The 15,792-nt window shown below is 41.9% G+C and overlaps 1 protein-coding gene across 1 annotated transcript in view; it reads left to right on the forward strand.

The window, feature by feature from the left end:
- The window catches only part of LOC105835170 (charged multivesicular body protein 4b), a 45,967-nt gene extending 37,147 nt beyond the window's left edge, over window positions 1-8,820 (forward strand). The window contains exon 4 of the mRNA XM_036289029.1: window positions 6,949-8,820. Coding sequence (XP_036144922.1) covers window positions 6,949-7,004 — 56 coding nt within the window. The 3' untranslated portion in view covers window positions 7,005-8,820. The remainder of the gene's footprint in view (window positions 1-6,948) is intronic.
- The last annotated feature ends 6,972 nt before the right edge of the window (window positions 8,821-15,792 follow it).

A 15,792-nucleotide genomic window follows, 5' to 3' on the forward strand; every position in this document is an offset into this window, starting at 1 on the left:
AATAAATTAGCGCAGATAATCAATCGTGACTTAGGATGTAGTTTTGCTTTATTTTTTTTCTCCCTGTGCAACAGCAAAGTGCTATTATTTTCCTTTTTTTAATGAAGTTAGCATATATTAATAATTTGTCTTGCTTTTTCCTTTTTTTGTATGCTCTTTGTGTTTGTTTTTTTTTTTCCTTTTTTTCTCTCGGTGCGCGAGTGTTAGAATTAAAATTAGGTATAAGGGGACGCGAAAGAGGGGTATTTTCGCCGGTGCTCCCTGTATTTTCCGAGTGAAAAACGGCGATTTCCATGATTTCTCATCTCGGAGACGCTTTCCCTTGGGCGTTTCGTCTCCTCCGTGAACTTTGAGCCAGGAGCGCCTATTAAGGTGCTTAAGCCGGAGGATTTTCTGTGGGCTACGGGCCGCCTATTAAGGCACTTTTTCCCACAATGTTATTTCCTCCACCGATGTGGACCACGGGGCCTGCCCATTTGGGCGCTCTCAGTCCACATTCATCCTTCTCTCCCCTCGTAGGTTATGTTGCGCCTCACTAAGACGCTCCGTCACATATATACTTGTGTATGTATATCGCTCTACGTATCCAAGAGTCATTTATAGTCAGAGAAGCTTTCAAATCACCAAGAAAAGGGCTGATCTTTCTCTTTTTCACTAATTCTTCCGTCCCATGAGTAACGGGCTTGCCTATTAAGGCGCTTTTCTCCACAATTTCCTCTCTCTCAGTAGGCAATGGGCCTGCCTGTTAAGACGCTTTTTCCCACGAATTCTCTCGGCGTCTATCTCCGCAGACCCGCTCAACTTTGTTCATAATTCAATTAATTAAAAATATTGTAATTATCTCGCCATGGAATGAAGAGCCCTAGCTGGAGTTACGCTTACGTATTGAAATAGAGGAGAGAGAGAGAGAGAGAGAGAGAGAGAGAGAGAGAGAGAGAAATAAGATGCAGTCCATAGAGGGAAGACTAAATAGCAAACTAATTACTCTTTTTTTTTCCTCTATAAGGGAACTATCCCTGCAAAACCTGCCTGACGCGTGATCCGCAGCAATTATGTTTAATATTATAACGCGTACGTTTACACCCTCCTCAGCAAGCTACGTTTCTTGGAGAACGGCTCCCGCTCGACCCCGTACACCCCCCGGACGTAACAGAAAGTAAAAACATTCAATCCACAAGTTTAATTATTTAACGTTTTTGTGAAGTAAGTGCAGCTGAAAATTTTTTTTTGATAATGATTATCTATTACGGTTCGGCACTATTTATGATAGCTTTAGATGTCTTTACCAACCGAACCAATAAAACTCCAATAAAGACTCTGATAAATAGGAAAAGAAAGACGTCATTGTTCACTATTCCTTCAATCTCGAGGAGAGGTTACGACGTGAATCGATTTTGTTGAAATTTATTGTATTGATAGGTCATTACGTCAATCATTATTGGATAAAGGGATAAGACGCACTACTCAAGCTTTCACGAGAAAATTGTAATTAAAAATTACGAGCACTGTAGGAATCAACCTAAGGAAAAGAACATTCTCAGTGAACACAGTAATATAGCAGCAGTGTAACAGCAAAGTAACCGAATATAACAAGTTACGTTACTTTGAAATTACACGTAACTTACATGTAAGTTACAATTTTTGACTCAGCAATATAACGTGTTATAATTACATGTTATCTAGCCGTTACACAACAGTTACAAAGAAAAATAAAATAAAATAAAAATTTCATTTTTTAAAAATTATTTTTATCAACAGCACATACTACATTTAGAATAAATTTTTATTAATTAATTAAATTTAAATTATGTAATTTTTTATTTTATTCTTACTTGCCGCTGCTAGGTTTGAACCCGGGACCTTAGAATGACGAACCTTGTACTCTACCTGCTACGCCAATTTGACTCATCGATATGGGTACTTGTTATTGTCTACATATACTTATATGTTATAAACTGACGCAATTATATTATTTTTTATAAAAATAAATAGCATTAATTTATTTACTTATTAATTTCATTGTTAAATTTATCTTTTTCCATAACCTTAATAATTTGATGGAAATTGCGATCTATTTAGCACTAATCTTTGAAGCGTTCAAATGATTAATTAGATGGTTAACTATATAGATCGTAATTCTAAGAAAAATTGAATAGTATACATTTATTATTCTGTTTTTGTTCAGCACATGATGAATTTCGATTTTGTGCATTTTTTGTGCGCAGTAATTGTAGACAAACCGTTATTTTTGAAAACATTATTTTTATAATAATTTTTTTATTATCAAATAGATCTATCATTCAGGATGTTATAATGTTGTCTGATTTCTGAGTCAACTACGACGCATCGTTCAGACAATAACATTGATACGAACGTGTTATGTTACGATTATACAATTTTTGTTGAATAACTGTAACGCCAAAACGATGTATAACAGCTATATCACTTGCGTATAACAAATATTACGTAACAGGTTATTTCCATGTCATATAGCACCTACATATCACAAGAATAACAATGTTAAATTACTTGTAACTTCCATGTTATATTGCCGCTATAAAATGTGTTCACTGGGTTTCATCGAGAAGCACAGCGGAAGCATGCTAAACTTGTAATTTTGACGTTGCGCATTCAACTCTTGACGAGTAACTTTTTTGTAATTAAAAAAAATTTTTTTAATAAATTTTTTTATTGACATGATTTTTTAACATAAAATTAATATAATTAATACATTTTAATTATTTTATAAAAATACATTTTTTTGCCTGGCAAGTTTGTTATAGAATAATTGGAAATAAATAAATGTAACTGTGTTTTTAAACAGTAATGCCAGCAATAAGATAGATCAGTGTTATGCACAACATAAATAAATTTGAAACGTTTTATTACCAATCCTATCTACTAACTCTCTCTTTTTCTAACGGCTTTATAACGTACGTTATAAAAGGACGTTAATTAAAAACTGTTTTACAAAAACATATTTTAAATTTATTTGTATTGTGTATAACAGTGATCTATTGTTACCATTAATGTTTAAGAACACAATTACATTTATTTATTTCCAGTTATTTCATAACAAATTTACCAGGAAAAGAAAAAATTCATTTTTACGAAATAAATGGTTAAAACGTATTAATTATATTAATTTTATGTTAAAAAATAATATCTCATTGAAAAAAAAATTGTTTAAAACAGTTACGTATCGAGACTTGAATCCACAACGTCAAAATTACAAGCTTACCATGTGCTACGCGCTTTTCACTGAAATGTTTTCTTCCTTAGGTTAACTCACTTTGGACCAAAATGCCACATTTTCTTCTCAATTTTCAACGCTCTATCTTTTGATGTAATCAACCTAGTAAAAATTTTTTGAATACCATTTTCGAACGCAAAAAGTCTCCTCTTTTAAATACCGTCGTCAAAATTGACCTACAAAGTCTTTGAAAAAAGTTACAGTTTTTTTTTAAAGCCAATTTTTTCGTAAATTTTTTTCAAAATGTTCAGATTGTTGCGTTCGCTCGGCAGGTCCGTACTCTGTCACTCACGCACACACTCCCCTTCGGAATAAAGAAAGACACTCTTTTTCGTGAAACTCTTTAATGTAACTAGAGAATACAGATATTTCAACTCGAACAAAGAAACAGATCCCTTTCGTACAGATTGACAACTCCGAGTCAAATCAGACGAGCGCGACCGCGTAAACAACGCGGTTGCCAAGAAGAACGTCACGCAGTTGAGAGCCGAAATACCGAGCGTCCAACGTGTTTGTAACAATATTTTGAGCTCGAAAACAAGTGGCCAGAACATCTCTACCATGATAGAAAGTGTCATCTGTATCTGCTCTAAAAGACTTCATTGCGATTTTTTCAAAAATTCAATAAGGCGATTTCAATATGGCGGCTCAAAGTTCAGCAAATAAAAAAAAATTGATATTTCTTAGATTTTTTCATGGTGATCTCATTTTATCGTGTACACACATAGGTACACACACACACACACACAAAAGAAATACAAATCCGAGCAATCTCCACGCCGCGCCGGTGTATTTTGGCCGCTAATGCCGACGATAGTATTTCTGCATCAAAGATCATAGATTTTTAGGACTTAAAATAATTTGACAATAAAATCGGAATATTTATAATTTTCAAGCCTTTTATATGTGGTGCTGATAAATTCTAGATAAATCGGTTTTAAATTATATTTAATGAGATCACCATGAAAAAATCTAAGAAATATCGATTTTTTAGAATTTGCTGAACTTTCAGCCGCCATATTAAAGATTCGAAAAAATCGCGATGAAATCTTTTAGAGCAGATACAGATGACATTTTCTACTATGATAGAGATGTTCTGGCCACTTGTTTTTGAACTCAAAATATGGTTTTTTTTTAATTACGAAAAAATCGGTTCTTTTTCGAAAAAATGAGCTGTAACTTTTTTCAAAGACTTCGTAGGTCAATTTCGACGACAGCATCTGAAAGAGAAGGCCTTTTGCGTTCGAAAATGGTATTCAAAAAATTTGTACTAGGTTGATTACATCAAAAGATAGAGCGTTGAAAGTTGAGGACAAAATGTGGCATTTTGGTCCAAAATGGGTTAATATGGTGTTCGTAATTTTTAATTACGACTTCCTCACGAATGCTTCAGTAATGCGCCTTATCCTTTTATTTGTAACTTATTCTCTTTTGTTACACTGCTGCAACAAGTTAGAGTAAGACATATATTTTTTCTTATTCTAACTTATTGTACCAGTGTAGCAGTGCAGCGAAAAAGAACTGGTTATTAGTAATACTTAACGTGCCTATTGATACAATGAGTTTCATTGAAATTGATTGGTATCACGTGACCTCCCCTTTTTAGATAGATTCAAAGATATTATCTGATATTCAGACATCAAGTTTTTGTATAGTATCAACAAACTTTTGCAGGTTCATCAAAGTTCAAAAAGATGCACTTCTCCTAAAGTCTATGAGAAATGTTGTCCATAAGATATTTTATCGTAATTGCAACGTTTTGTTGAACAGACTAAAAGATAATTAAAAACCCGAATTTTCGAACTTATTGAATTGAAATTATATTCGTAGAAACAGTTCTGTCCATTTAGTTATTACTGACCATGGAATTCAACATGGTCATGAATTTGATTATCCACCTTTCTATGTCCAGTAGTCCGTAGAAAAAAATTATGCAAAACTTATTGCACAAAAAATTGCATATTTTATTTTATGCATAAATTTCTGTAGTTTTTACAGAAGATTTTTCTGTAGATTTTTGTATAAAGTTTTCGTCTTTAGAATTTTTCTGTAGAATATTTTGTAAAATTTTGTGTAATGTTTTCTAAAGCGAAAACTTTGTACAAAAATCTGTAAAAACTGCAGAAATTTATGCACAAAAATATGCAATTTTTTGGGCAGTAATTTTTGCATAATTTTTTTCTACGGGAGGTTTTTATCCAGTTCACTTGTGATCATCATGCAAATGTGTCTTACCTCGCCCACAAGTGGTTGCAGAATTGTATCCAAGTATTCGTTTTTATTTTTTAGTTTCGAATTTTGTCGTTTACTTTTGTATCAAGGTGAGTGTTTTAATAATCTATTGTATTTAGTTTATTTATTTTTTCCTTTTTTTTTGCTGAAAATGGCTTAAAAAAGAATTAAAATGTACATTAAATTGTTTATTTATATAATTTTGTTAACTTAAATTTGTTGTACTCTACTTACCGCGCTTGTTTCGCATTGCTACTTGAATTTATTTCTTTGTTAAAAACATTTTTGTTTAATTATTGAACTAGAATAAGGCATATTTATAAAACGTTTTGTTTAAAATGCTGTAAACAGTGTAAACCAATTTTCGCAGGTTACTGAAATAATTGACGTTTAATATGCAAAAAATAACTATAATTAATTTTTTTGTAAAATGTTTGTTTTTTTTTATTCTAAGCTAAGTCGCATGAACTAAGTTTTCGTATCTTACTTTTTAGTCATGTTATAAAAATTTAAATACAACGTTTTGATAACATAGATTTTTTGCCTGCAAAATGACAATAAAGTTATATATACTTATTTATCAATTTATAGTTCGTAACTATTGACCCACATACACAGTGTAATTTATTGTAATAAGTTCCGTTAACGTGCGTTGTACATTTAGAGGAGTGTATTGCAATAAAATATTCTGTCTTGCTATGAATTACAAATTTTAAGTTGATAAGTACATATATTTAATTTTGTTGTTATAAGTAGAAATTTACTATCTTTGAAACTTTTTAATTTAAATTCTCAATATGACTATAAAATAAAATATTGAAATTTAAAAAATGCATTTTATAGAGGACGAACAATGCATTTATGATTTTGATCAAAATTTTAAAATGACATTAAACTTTTTAAAAAAATTAAATAATTTTTAAAAATTGAAATAAAAAAATTAGTTTTTGCATGAAATTCTATTATCACGAAAATCTAATGTCCTAGTAAAATTTGGTTTATAAAATCGTTTTTATAACCAAATATCCGAAAATGTATATTTTTATACATGTTATGCATATTTTTTGATTCTACATAAAACAAACATGTGGTTTAAAATAATATTTGATTGTAAACTAGTGTAATTTTTCTTATGAATATTTTGAAAAAATGTAACTATTTTTTGCATAAATTTGTTTAGCAATATTTTTTAAAAATATTGAAATTTGATGAATTTTCGACAAAATTGCATTTTTTATAATTTTGTTTTGCTGTAATTATTTTAACCATCAATTTTATAACATTTTTTATACATGACCAAACATACTTTTGTTACATATATACGTAATGCTTTATAGGAATACAAAAATATCTTGAATAATTTAATATTTTATAAAGATATATAAAAATAAATTACTGTAATGTGTAACATTTGTTTATAGTTTATAGTCTCATATTAACAAAATATTATATTTTATTTGTAGAAGCTAAACCAGAAGAAGACGACGACCTGAAGGAATTGGAAGCATGGGCATCATAAAATGATATTAGAAATGATGTTAAAATCAAAGACAGAAGACGTTCTTAGATAAATGTAAATTGTATATTATGAGTACTAGGTATAAATTACTATATCATACTTTGTGCATAAAAAATTTGATATACACTACCAGCATTAAAAACCTATAGTTTTTATTACACATATTATATTACATTACATATACTGTACTTTTTTAATACTGGCAGTGAATTTCAGAAAACAGCCTAAATAATTAATTAAGTTAATTTTCTAATATAAATCTATAATATTGAGCTTTTTTATTAAGCAGAATTCTTAAATAAAATTCTTAAATAAAACCAAGTGAATAAAAGTCTTAAATAAAACTGAAGTTAATATATTAAACTTGAATAAAGATTATATTGTCGTGGTATATATTGCTAATAAGTTAATAAAACAAGAAAAAGTTGCTTATAATTAGTAGCAGAAGAGAAGAGCATATTTTCTATTTACTGCTAGTATATATACTGCTAATTAATAAATAGATAAAAGTTAGCACCATTGAATACCAGTTCATGTAACATACAAATGTGTTCACGTGCATATGCGCGTGCGTGAGTGCGTGCATATATGTGTGTGTGTATACCACTGATAAAAAATATACTTGTAAGAAATATGAAATAATTCTGTTGTTGTGTCATAGAAAAAAATAGACTATGTAAGTAACACTTCTCCGAAAATATTATTTTGTTATTGTATATGTACATAACGATAGAAAAAATTTTCTTTTCTTAAAGTGTTGAATATGCATGGCCTTCTAATATTTGTATAAATATATTTGCTACATGTCATAAAGAACCAGAAAACTACTAATATTAAAATTAAAATAACGTATTAAAGTTAGTATGAATATATAATCTTAATGTGAGATAGATACGCCAAATATTTTAAATTCAATAAACTGTTTTATTTTGATCTTTTATCGAGTTTATTTGAGTTGAATTGAGAAATCAGTCCTTTCTCTTAATGGAGATATTATTGCTTTATGAACTAGAAAAAAACAATAGCTAAGAAAAGAATATAATCAAATTTCACTTTTTTACAGATTATTCTATAATAATAATTATTTATAGGAGATAAAAATTTTTCATCATCTTATAAACAATTACTATAGTAAAAGAATCCATAAAGTACTAAAGTGAATATATTTATTATTATAACAAAGATAATAAACAATTTTTAATTGAAAAAGTAAGTTAAAAATATCAAATAGAGGCACCAATGATGATCTTGACATGTGTTGTCAAGGTTACTCTCCTAAATTATGCTGCGATTCCGAGCCCGAACACATGCACACATCGCGCGCTTGACTACGTTTGGCTGGTTCGGCGCTAAGAGTAAAGAATTACAGAACGAAATGTATCGGTAGTATGATTTACTAGGGATGGAAGTGATCAATCAACCATCTTAACTACCTACTTTTGTGACATGCACATCAGCATGTTTCCTATAGATGCTTTCATGTGTGCATGTATATGTATGCGTGAGTGGCCATCTTGATTACCTACTTTTATATATACAGCACATCCATCTTCATCGCTAAAACCAAATACTTCTGTGATTCTTTATCTTTTGGTTTGGCGTGCCGAGCGATAGAGTTATTCCGTCCTTTTCTCTTCTCCCCCTTTTAACTCAGCTCCGACTTCGAGGATTGCAGCGTCTAAATGTTTTTTTGGCGTATGTTTATTGCACAGGCGCTGCCGGCTTTCGTGATTATTATAATCGGTACATGATTATATACAATTTAATTGTAATACGACATTAATTATATATAATAGGAATAAATAACAAATTGACTTAAGAAGGCTTAAATATTTTTTTTAATTGAGAATTAGGATGTTAATTTTTAATTGATATAAAAAATTAAAACAAAAATGCAATAAAATAAGTGATGTTAAAGATTTTTATTGAGAAAATATAAATTTTAATTCTCAACTAAAAATATAGATTAAAGAATTAAATTTTAATGCTCTAATAATTTTTTTAAATTAAAAATTAGTTTTTTAATTGCATATTTATTTTGCATTTTATATTTTTGCTGAATGTTGCAGAGCAATTTTCACGTTTTATGGTACTTAATAAAAAAAATTTTTTTAGTAATGAAGTAACGCATGTTTTTTTTATTTTTGTACTAGACAACACATGCACGCTCGCGTGCCTTACTTTTCGTTATTGTATAAATGTTAATATAATTTTTATAAGAATTTAAGAGTAGAAAATTTTTATTTTTTTGATAACTGTATAAAGTATCACAAAATCAGTTGGGTAATTTAAAATATCTTTTTACTAAATTGAAAGGGTTAAAGTTAATAGCTTATAAAATTAATTTTGTCAAGTTAATTTTTTAACTGCGGGACAGAAATTAATATTTTATGCAATTTGTGATGAAAAAAAAGTTTTACAATTTTATCCACAAAGGGTTCCCTCCATTAAGATAGGTGAAATGCCACTAGTTTCGAAATTGGAAAATAACTGTAAAAATGTATTAGTGATGCTAAAAAGAAATTTTTGTGATATTGATTAGCCTTCCTTTATTTTTTCCCTTTCTCACACTCCCCAAAAACTAGTTTTTTTTAATATTTTTTTTTCAAAAACTTTAAATTTGAAAATTCTGAACAAAATGTTTTTGCATAGGATATGGCTAATAGTTTTTCCCTGAATTTTGGTTATATCCTGGGATTATTAACTCTAACCTAAAAACATGTTTTTAGATTTTAAAACGCTGTAACTTCCAAACGCAGTTCGTTGCAGGCACGAATCTACATGCAAAATGCGTGTCTTAGAAATGCTTATTTCTCATATTTTTTTCAAATTTTTAAAAGTGATGGATCAAGCTCAAACTTGCAAAAAAACCACATTTTTGGTACTTTTTCGCTATTTTAAGACACTATGAGAATTTTTTAAAATTTATTATTTGTACAGAAAATTATGTATTTCAATATACTACGTTTTTCTTAAATTTTTTTAGATTTTTTGGAATTGTTTATCCTAATCTAAAAATGGGAAAATAATATTTAATCATTTTTTCATATTTTTGACCCTGGAAATATTTTTTTTCTACTATTTGCACTTAAAATTGTATGTTCTAATTCATTGCGTTTTCTCAAATTTTTTGTAATTATTTTCCTAACTTAGCCTAAAAATCCAAAAAATGTATTTTTTGTAATTTTTTTGACATCCAATTCTGAAAATGTTGCTTTCATTATTATTTGCACTAAAAATTGCATATTCTAATATATTGCGTTTTTTTAATATTTTCAGATTTTTTGGGATGGTTAATTTAATCTTTTTTTTGTTTGTGAAGAAATCTTCAGAGGGACCATCCAGGAGACCAAACCGCTTGTGGTAGAAATCAAACCACTATGCGGCAAGGAAACCAGGAGACCCAAGACACCCCCGGGTGCCCGTACATCCGGGTAGTGTGGGATTCTATGTGCGTACATCGCGGTAGATACTACGCACATAGCCTACTCATTAAAACCCACTTTTTTTTGTTTTACGAGGTGGGAATGCATTTACGCATACTCTCGCCACCGATGACTCTCGGGCGAGAGTCATGTGGGACTCACGGGTTTGTGAGTGGGAGACTAATCTTTCCCACTCACGTGCAATACCCGTACTACCCACTAAGCCCACCTCGGTTGGCCTTTACAGTACGATATGGGGGACCTACCGGGAATCGCTATCCAGCATAACTGCCGGTGGACCCCCCCGCGCTGGCGTTCCATAGCGGCGGCGCGCATTGCTCCGGGGGGACGGGGCGGACATCTCCGGCTAGAGAGAGTTCCCCCGCCGGGCGGTCCGTATTACTAAAACCCACTCCTGGACTAATCCTAACCTAACCTTTTTTTTTTTTAACGAGGGGAATGCGTCTTATGTATACCCTCGCCCTGGGGAAAGGGCGAGGGCTATGTGGGACTCACCGCCGCACAACCGCAAAGGCGCGACGGCCTACACACTAAACCCCTCGGTGGTTGCCTGCCTCCGTGGCAACCGGTGAACCGCGGGATCGAGGTACGCAATCGCGGTCCACCGTAAGCCCCGAATGCCCCTCCTGCGGCACTCTAACCACTTTATCTCTGAAAAACAGCCGGGTTTTAAGCCGGCCGCCCCCTCCCCCGTCGTATGTGTACAAGGGCGAGAGACGCAACCACTCGTTCCCCGTCCCCCGTCCCGGGGCAGCCAAAAGATGGGGTAGGTCGTGTTCCCCCACGGCCCACCCCGGCCGCCCCACCAGGAGAGGGCGAAGGAGCCAGCTAGGGGACTCTCCCGTACGCCGCTCTCCTCCGCCCTCCCCCCTTGCCCTACGGGCGGGATCGGCAGTCCTATCAACCTCCCGATCCCGCTCCGCCGCCTTCTTCCGCGACATAACATCCGCGTAAAGGCCACCGCCCTCCATGACCCATGGGCGCGACCACGGCGGGCAACGAAAGCCCTTCCTATTGAACTGGTCAGGACACGGCGCTGACCCACCCACGCGGGGCACTACTCAAGGGTATGCTGCGCCGTGTCCTGAGCCGCCCGACAGTGGTGACACCGGGGGTCGACCTCCCTTCCAATTCGATGCAAGTACTCCCCGAAGCACCCGTGCCCGAGGAGCACCTGCACCAACCTAAACGTCAGGGGCCCGTAAGCCCGACCCACCCAGTCCGAGAGGACCGGGCGGACCGCCTCGACGAACCCCAGACCCCCCCTCGCCGGGAGCGAGTTGCTCGGACCAGAGGTCCAGAGATCGCCGCCGGGCCTGGAGGTTTCAAGCCTCGACAGCCCTCGGCGCCGGGGTCACGCCACCCCGGCGAAGGGCCGCTCGCCACTCGTAGCGATTTGCGTACTCTTCCGCCCGGATGGCCCATGGCAGCATCCCCGACGCCGCGCACACCGCTTCCCAGGGGGCGGTGCGGTACGCCCGTGCGAGCCGGATAGCCAATCGGCGCTGCTCAGACCCCATGATCTGGGCATTGCGCCGATCGGCCCGCAGCTCCACCCACCACACGGGCGCACTGTAGAGCACCACGCTCGTTATCACCCTCGCGTAGAGGCGGCGCGCTCCACTTTCCGCCCCCCCCCCCCCCCGCCGCGAGATTGGGCATCAACCTTCCCAACGAGGAGGTGACGGCCCTCAGTCGGGGGGCCAAACTGCCGAAGTGATACTTTTTTTTTTTACGAGGTGGGAATGCATTTACGCATGCCCCCGCCACGGGTGTTATTCGGGCGGGGGTTATGTGGGACTCACGGGTTTACGATCGGGAAGGCTGATCCTTCCCGACCGCGTGCAATACCCGTACTACCCACTAAACCCACCTTGGATGGCCTTGGCCGCGCGATATCGGGAACCCACCGGGGATCGCTTCCAGCATTACTGCCGGTGGGCCCCCCGCGCCGACGCGCCAATGGCGTGCGCGTCTTGTCAGGCGAGCGGGACGGATGTGATGCCCCGCTCCCCTGACTGGTCCATTGTGGACCTGGCCATCAACTGGAGGGCGGCGAGGGGAGACTGTTATGTCAGGTCTTCCCTGGTCGCCACTTCTTCTCTCTCTCCCCCGTCCACAATGCGTGTAGGGGGGGGTAGAGACGGGGGGACGGGTGTTCGGTCCCCCCTTTTCTCTCGCGCTGGGAGAGTCGAGGGCGGGGGGCGAACATCGCACCGGGCAGTCGACCCCCCTAGCGACCCGCGACATTTTAGTAAGGGGGGGAGACTCCGCGCCCAATTTGGTTGGGCCGTGTCCTCCCCAGCGGGTATATGTTGTTATTACAGCGATCCGGGGGGTGAGGGAAAGAGCCGTGTTTATTAGCCCACCCCCCCCCCGGTCCCTCCCGGACCGCCCTCTCCGTTCGCCCGCCGACCTCGCGTTTAGCTCGAGGCCGACGCGCCCGCCACTTCTCCCGCGTTTCCGTCGTCCGGGGGACGTCCACGATTGCCCCCCGCGGTCCGCCGGATACCCGAGTGGGGTCGTCTTGGCGGCGGCCGGGGGGGCGGGGGCATTAATGCCTGGTCACGGTCCCCGCCCATTGCGTTTGGCGGGCGACCGCGTCGCCGGCGGCGAGAGAGTGCGTCCGTCGTGCCGGCATCTCTCAGGTCCGGAGGGGGTGATCCGCGGAAACCGCCCTCCCCCCTCCTCACCCTCTCGGCCTCCTCCTTCCGCGACATTACTGTCTCGCAGAAGAAGAAGGCCACCTCCCACGTGGACTCGTCCCTCAGCATCGCTCGTACCAGCGTGCCAAGGGACAAGTCCTCGCCGGGCCGTAGATTGGCCCTCAGGACACCCCGCTCTCTCTCCCACGCCGGGCACGTGGCCAGCGTGTGTAGCGCAGTGTCCACCTCCTCGTTCTCGCAGTGCCAGCAGCGAGCCGTGTCCTCCTTCCGGATTCGGCACAGGAAATCATCAGGAAGCACAGGAAGCAACCGTGCCCGGTGAACATCTGTGCCATCCGGAAGGACACCCTGCCCCAACCCCGGTCCAGCCAATTCGATAGTACCGGGGCCAGGGCCCGGACGGTCCACCGGCCCGCGCAGCCCGGAGTTTCTAGGCGCGCTCTCCACTCCTCGACCAGTGACCGCCGGGCCTGGAGCCTTAGCAGGCAACGGGCCCTGTCCGTAACGGCACCGCCCGCCTCCCAGATCCGTCGCGTCTTCGCGTAAACGCTGGCTTGCGCCCTCACGACCAGATCCAGGGGGGGCATGCCCGACAGGGCCGTTGCCGCCGCGTGGGACGTCGTACGGTACGCCCTTATTGCCATGTGCCGTTGCACCCCGTGCAGCAGCGACACGCTAGCCCTACTGGCCGACAGGGCGTCGGCCCAGACGGGCGCATTGTACAGTGCCATAGCTTGCACTACCCACCCGTACAGGCGGCGCACTTCCACCCCGGGGCTTCCGACGTTGGGGAGCAGGCGACCTAGCGCAGTCGCCGCTTTCCCCAGACGCGGGGCCAGCCGGCGGAAGTGCTCGCCAAAGCTCCAGGTACTGTCCAGGATCAGGCCCAGGTATTTCACGTACGGCCCGATCCGGACGGGGGTGTCGCCAACGAGAACCCAGGGCCTCTCGTGTGGCGGGGGACCACCCCTGGCGGAAGCCCAGTGGAAGTACAGGGCCTCCGTCTTGCGCCGCGCCACTTCGAGGCCCAGGCCCTCGATGGCACGCACGGCTCGCTGCGCGGCCTGTTCGGCCGTCCTCCTCGCTTCCCCCCAGTCGCCACACGGCGGTCCCACCCGGACCGCAAGGCCAGGGCTAGGACCCGTCCGGGCCGGGCGCCTTCCGACCGGCGCCCATCTTTCTTAATGCCCGGAGGAGTTCCCCGGCGTCGACGTCCCCGACCTCTTCGCCCCCGGTTCTTGCGGTTACCAGGGCGCGTCGGAGGAGAGCCGGCTGGTGGGGGCTCCTTTTCCCCGTCCGGGAAGAGGGAGCCCACCACCCAGCTCACGAAGCCTGGCTCCAGGGATTCCGTCACCGGGTTGCCCCGCGGTCAGCTTTCTCATGGCCGCTCGTTATGGGCGCCCCCACGGGTCCGCTTCTAGGGAGGCCAGCATCTCCCATGCCCTGGCCTTTGCCGTCCGGATGGCCACCCCGAGGGCGGCGGCGGCGGACCCTTTGCAGCACGCGGCGTGCGGCGACCGCGGCCGCCCGCAACCGGGCGATCTCCCGGGACCACCAGTACGCAGCGCGGCGCCCGCGATCGGCGGGAGACCCCAGCGCACGAGGCATCGCACAATCGCACACTCGCTGGACATCTTCCCGCAGAGATCGCGCCTCCTCATCGACCCACTCGTGGGTAAGGGGACTCGGAGGGTCGTAACCCCCGTCCTCGTTCCCGTATGCCCACGCGGAGGCGGCGATCGCGGCCGATAGGCCGTCCGCGCCCAACCGGGAGAGCGCTCACCTAGGAAAGCCCCCGTCTCGCACCGCCGCTTCTTCCTGAGCGGGGGCGGGGCGACGTCGTTGGTCGGCGGCGGAGTCGGGGCCGATCCGGGAGGGGGCGGCCGGGAGACCCATTTCGATGTATAAGTGATCCGAGAGTGTCTCCACCTCGGCCATCACCCTCCAGCCCGTCATTCTCCGGGCGACCGCGGGGGACACCCATAAAAGGTCCACAATGGACTGCCCCTGCGGTCGTACACATGTACTAGCCTCGCCCCGATTGGCGAGGACAAGACCCATGGAGGCGGCCCAATCCTCCAGAATCTCGCCCCGTACGTTTGGCCACGAGGGATTCCAAGTCCTAGATTTGGCATTGAAATCCCCCGCGACCAGGACCAGCTCGCGGGAGTGTCGGAGGAGATGATCTCCAATTTCCGCGAGCCGGTCCTCAAACGCGCCCGGGTCCAGGCTGGGCGGCAAGTACACTGCCACCACCAGCACTGGACCCCAAGCAGCGACCACGAACCCTCCTCCTCCTTCTAAACGTAAGAGGGGGGGGGACTCGGTCGCGTCTCCGCGCACGGCCACCGAGCCGCCGGCATTGGCAACCCAACTAGGGTTGCCGGCCGGCACCGAATACGGCTCGGCGGCCAGGCCCAACCTGAAGCCACGCTCCGCCATCGTGTGCACGAATAGATCCTGCGCACGGCGAGCGTGGTTCAGGTTGGCCTGTATCACGCGTCCGCGTCGCGGGGAAATCACAGTGCGGGGGACTCACCTTCGGCAGCCCCCACTCCCTCCACCTCCATTGGGGCATTTATTTCCCGGGAGGCGGATCGAGGCCCTTCAAACGGGGCCTCTTCTCACAGGGCGCTTCCGCCGCCACGTCGCCTTCTACGACGTGGGTAGTCGCGC

The sequence above is a fragment of the Monomorium pharaonis genome, chromosome 6, assembly GCF_013373865.1.
Source record: "Monomorium pharaonis isolate MP-MQ-018 chromosome 6, ASM1337386v2, whole genome shotgun sequence".
In the NCBI taxonomy this organism is placed as follows: domain Eukaryota; kingdom Metazoa; phylum Arthropoda; class Insecta; order Hymenoptera; family Formicidae; genus Monomorium; species Monomorium pharaonis.